The sequence below is a fragment of the Littorina saxatilis genome, linkage group LG2 (assembly GCF_037325665.1).
Source record: "Littorina saxatilis isolate snail1 linkage group LG2, US_GU_Lsax_2.0, whole genome shotgun sequence".
NCBI classification, from domain to species: Eukaryota; Metazoa; Mollusca; class Gastropoda; order Littorinimorpha; family Littorinidae; genus Littorina; species Littorina saxatilis.
In genome coordinates, this window is record NC_090246.1 from 101,177,116 (window position 1) to 101,182,115 (window position 5,000).

Consider the following 5,000-nt stretch of genomic DNA (forward strand, 5'->3'; position numbering starts at 1 on the left):
TTCTTTTCTCCCTTTTAGATTCCATTCATCTTTTACAACACGATAACATGCAAACAACTTGAATGAACACCGGATATAATAGGTCTGCTCTTTCACTTATTTGCACTAGTAATCTGTTTCGCAATCGGCATGGTTGTTTGTAACTTAAATGGTTGAGTGGCTCATTTTTTTGGCAGGGTAACTATATACTTATTTGAGTCTTCTTTCCCTTTCAAGAAGTGAACAAATTTGAATCGAAGCACTTCTATGTGAGTGCAGAAACTATTGTCGACACAAGAAGTGCTAGAATATTCAATCATCGAGGAAAAAGTTTAAAGCTCGTTCCCGATTTTTGTTCTTTGTTTGGTTCTTGTTACTGTGATACTAGTTATGAATTGCTGGACGATACGAGGCGAGACTTAACGAAAACCAGACACGAGAAAGCATCGCTGTCATTCACAACGGAATCATCGTCGACATATTCATCATCAATAACAATGTTATTGGAGACAAGCACCAGTTTATCACAACGACATTTTTTACTTCGTTTCTAGTAATGTTTTTAAAATTGATATTTTAATTATTGTTTTTGTTTTTGCTGGTAACGGTCCTCTAAGCTTGTTAATCGAATTTCATTGAATCGTGTATTTATAACCGGTATAGTTGTTATGCACATGAATACTTCGTCTGTTTGTGTATGTATTTGTCACGAACGGTTTTTCCACATGATTTTATTATAGACATGTTTGTATTGCAAAATGTTTAGTCGCCTCACTGACACTGATCGGGTCTCTATCGTACACACGCAGAAAATCACAGACCCGACACACACACACACACACACACACACACACACACACACACACACACACACACACACACACACACACACACACACACACACACACACACACACACACACACACACACACACACACTCACATGCACATACACACACACACATACACACACACACACACACACAAACACAAACACACACACACACACACACACACACACACACACACACACACACGCATCCCATCCCCCTACACAAACAAAACACACACTATCCTATATGGCTTGACTGAGATCAGTCAAGGACACTTTTCACGGACTATTACAAACTAGTCTGCGTTTTCAAACCTTGAGTCATGTAGTTGTTATCCTCTTAGTAAATCTTACGAAATTGACTCCTTCAGTCGTTCGACCCGGATCTACCTGAAGGACAGTAGTCTTTATAACAGGTATGCATATAGGAGGATAGGAGAATTAACCGGAGCTTGGAGCTGTATCTGTTTCGCAATGGGGTTGGGAGTTGGCAAGATAGCCTGTGTGGCTGTCATTCTTCTTGGGATTCTCATGCAGCGTATGTATTTCATTTTCTTCGCTTTCTAAATCGTTGTTTTGAAAATGGCTTGATTCAAAGTTAAAACAAAACAGAAAATCGCTCCATCCATCCATCCATCCGTCCATCACCATGGTCTACTTTTCGAACGTACCCAGTGACAGATATCTGTGGAAATGCTGCTGATGTGAAAACTGTTCTCAATAAGCAAGTTATTGATTAAATCAATGTCATGAAATCAAACGGCTCGCGATATGTTCAGTACAACATCAGGAGACTCATTGTGAATGTGGGTACACAGCGCAGGCGACAGACTGACAGACAGTCAGACAGACAGACAAACTGACCGCCAGACTCATAGACACACACACACACACACACGCACGCACGCACGCACACACACACACAGAGGGACAGACCGACACACAGAGAAACCAGTAGCACGAAACCGAGAGCGAAATATTTTTTCAGTTTGATTAATTTCTAGTTGATTTATTTTTCTATGTAATAGTTTCTCTATTGATCAGTTTCCTTGTTTTATATTTCTTTTTACATTTAGTCAAGTTTTGACTAAATGTTTTAACATAGAGGGGGAATCGAGACGAGGGTAGTGGTGTATGTGTGTGTATGTGTGTGTGTGTGTATGTGTGTGTGTCTGTGCGTGTGTGTGTGTAGAGCGATTCAAACTAAACTACTGGACCGATCTTTATGAAATGTGACATGAGAGTTCCTGGGAATGATATCCCCGGACGTTTTTTTTTATTTTTTCAATAAATACCTTTGATGACGTCATATCCGTCTTTTTGTAAAGGTTGAGGCGTCACTGTCACACCCTCATTTTTCAATCAAATTGATTGAAATTTTGGCAAAGCAATCTTCGACGAAGGCCGGACTTGGGTATTGCATTTCAGCTTGGTGGCTTAAAAACTAATGAATGAGTTTGGTCATTAAACATCCGAAACTTGTAATAAATTTTTTTTATTTATTAAACGATCCAAAAACAATTTCATCTTATTTTGCGTCATTTTCTGATTCCAAAAACATATACATCTATATATATATACGACTTGTGTCTGTGTGTGTGTGTGTGTGTGTGTGTGTGTGTGTGCGCGTGTGTGTGTGTGTGTGTGTGTGTGTGTGTGTGTGTGTGTGTGTGTGTGTGTGTCCGCGATGCACGGCCAAAGTTCTCGATGTATCTCTTTCAAATTTGGTGGCCATATTCACGTACACCCCGGACACAACCTTGTCGATGAGATATTTCAACACGTGCTCTCAGCGCGCAGCGCTGAACCGATTTTGGTTTTTCTCTGGATCCATTCCCAGTAACTCTTCCTTATCTTCTCCAGTGTTTTCAGCGTTTATCTACCTTCCTTCGTGTGGCGTCAATCCATATTCCCGTTTCTATTTTTAGAAGGTCACTGTCGACAACGCTCAATCCATATTCCCGTTATACTATTTTTAGAAGGTCACTGTCCCGGCGAAGCCGGGTATTACTCTTCTCCAGTGTTTTGCGCGTTTATCTCCCTTCCTTCGTGCGGTGCGCCGGCGAAGCCGGCGTACACCTGGCAAAGCCGGGTTCCCGGCGCAGCCGGGTATTCGGCTCGACTTTTTCCCGGCGAAGCGGGTATTCATCTAGGTTGTTATATTTGGATTACAAACAAGCTCTGAAAATTAAAAATATAAAAATTATGATTAAAATTAATTTTCCGAAATCGATTTACATCGTAATCATGTAAGTCCTCATACGTGATTGTTCTGAAAGCTTACTAATTTACATGATTGTTCTGAAACTCTACTAAAGGTAAACTTGCTTCACCCGTGAAATGTTGTCAGATATGGAACAATATGTATACCCCTGCCCAACGAAGTTGGAGGGGGGTATACTGGATTCACTTTGTCCATCTGTCTGTGTGTATGTCTGTATGTATATGGAACAATATTTTGATACAATGATACTAAATCTTAAGTGAGATTGATATTTATATCCCCGCCAAATGAATACAAACAACAAACTCAACAAGTAATACGTTTCATACATTGAACATGTCTTCTTTATTGTTCTCAACTCAAAATTGAAATGAAATGTTCAAAGACAAAAATTATTTGTAATCTTTAAAAATGTAATGATTCTTCTTGAGTATTCCCAACTCAAAATTCAAGTTACAGGTTCAAAGGGACACATAGAAACTTTTGAATTTTCCTCTTTGCCATGCTTGGGTGGCTAGGTCACCAAAATGGATCGAAAGGCATGGCAAAGAGGGAAAATGGAAGGTACTTTTTGCCCCTTTAAAGACGAAAAGCACAACAAATAATTTTCACAAATGAAACTTTTTTTTATAAACTAAATATTCAAGTGGAGAGAGGATGAGAGACGTGAGGAGATGTCCGGGGTTGCGAGATGGGTGGGGAGTCTGGGCTATAAAGTTCTTGCACGCGAGACAATATACTTCTTTTTGTGTGTGTGTGTGTGGGGGGGGGGGGGGAAGTATTTTGTTTATCAACTCTCTCTCTCTCTCAATCTCTCTCTCTCTCTCTCTCTCTCTCTCTCTCTCTCTCTCTCTCTCTCTCTCTTTCAATCTCTCTCTCTCTGTGAATATTTTTGTCATCCTAAATGTTAGGGGGGGGGGGGGGCAAAAAGACATGTTTGGCCCCCCCCCACCCCAGAAACAGCTGCTCCCCCCCCTTCCCCGTTTCCGACGCCAGTGCACTGAGTACATACACACACACACACCACACATACACACACATGAAAGCTAAATTTATTAGCACATCTCTGTTTTCAGTTACACTTTTTATATTTAGTCAAGTTTTGACTAAATATTTTAACGTAGAGGGGGGAATCGAGACGAGGGTCGTGGTGTATGTGTGTGTGTGTGTGTGTGTGTGTGTGTCTGTCTGTCTGTGTGTGTGTGTAGAGCGATTCAGACTAAACTACTGGACCGATCTTTATGAAATTTGACATGAGAGTTCCTGGGTATGAAATCCCCATACGTTTTTTTCATTTTTTTGATAAATGTCTTTGATGACGTCATATCCGGCTTTTCGTGAAAGTTGAGGCGGCACTGTCACGCTCTCATTTTTCAACCAAATTGGTTGAAATTTTGGTCAAGTAATCTTCGACAAAGGCCGGGGTTTGTTATTGCATTTGAGCTTGGTGGCTTAAAAACTAATGAGTGAGTTTGGTCATTAAAAATCTGAAAATTGTAAAAAAAATATTTTTTTTATAAAACGATCCAAATTTACGTACATCTTATTCTTTATCATTTTCTGATTCCAAAAACATATAAATATGTTATATTTGGATTAAAAACAAGCTCTGAAAATTAAAAATATAAAAATTATTATCAAAATCCAAATCAATTTAAAAACACCTTCATCTTATTCTTTGTCGGTTCCTGATTCCAAAAACATATAGATATGATATGTTTGGATTAAAAACACGCTCAGAAAGTTAAAACGAAGAGAGGTACAGAAAAGCGTGCTATCCTTCTCAGCGCAAGTACTACCCCGCTCTTCTTGTCAATTTCACTGCCTTTGCCGTGCGCGCACGAGTATACGGTCTTGCTGCGTTGCATTGCGTTCAGTTTCATTCTGTGAGTTCGACAGCTACTTGACTAAATGTTGTATTTTCGCCTTACGCGACTTGTTTTTTATTACACAGCAACCACCAGGG

General features: G+C 39.8%; 1 protein-coding gene across 3 annotated transcripts in view; it reads left to right on the plus strand.

Moving 5' to 3' along the window:
* Positions 1 to 5,000, plus strand: part of LOC138960360 (uncharacterized) — a 112,553-nt gene that overhangs the window by 99,325 nt on the left and 8,228 nt on the right. Inside the window, exon 1 of one of the 3 annotated variants that reach the window (XM_070332250.1) lies at positions 1,192 to 1,348. The exons of the other annotated variants lie outside the window; for them this stretch is intronic. Within the exon in view, the coding sequence (XP_070188351.1) occupies positions 1,285 to 1,348 (64 nt within the window). The 5' untranslated portion in view covers positions 1,192 to 1,284. Of the gene's footprint in view, positions 1 to 1,191; positions 1,349 to 5,000 lie in introns of those variants that run through there. 3 annotated transcript variants of the gene reach the window in all.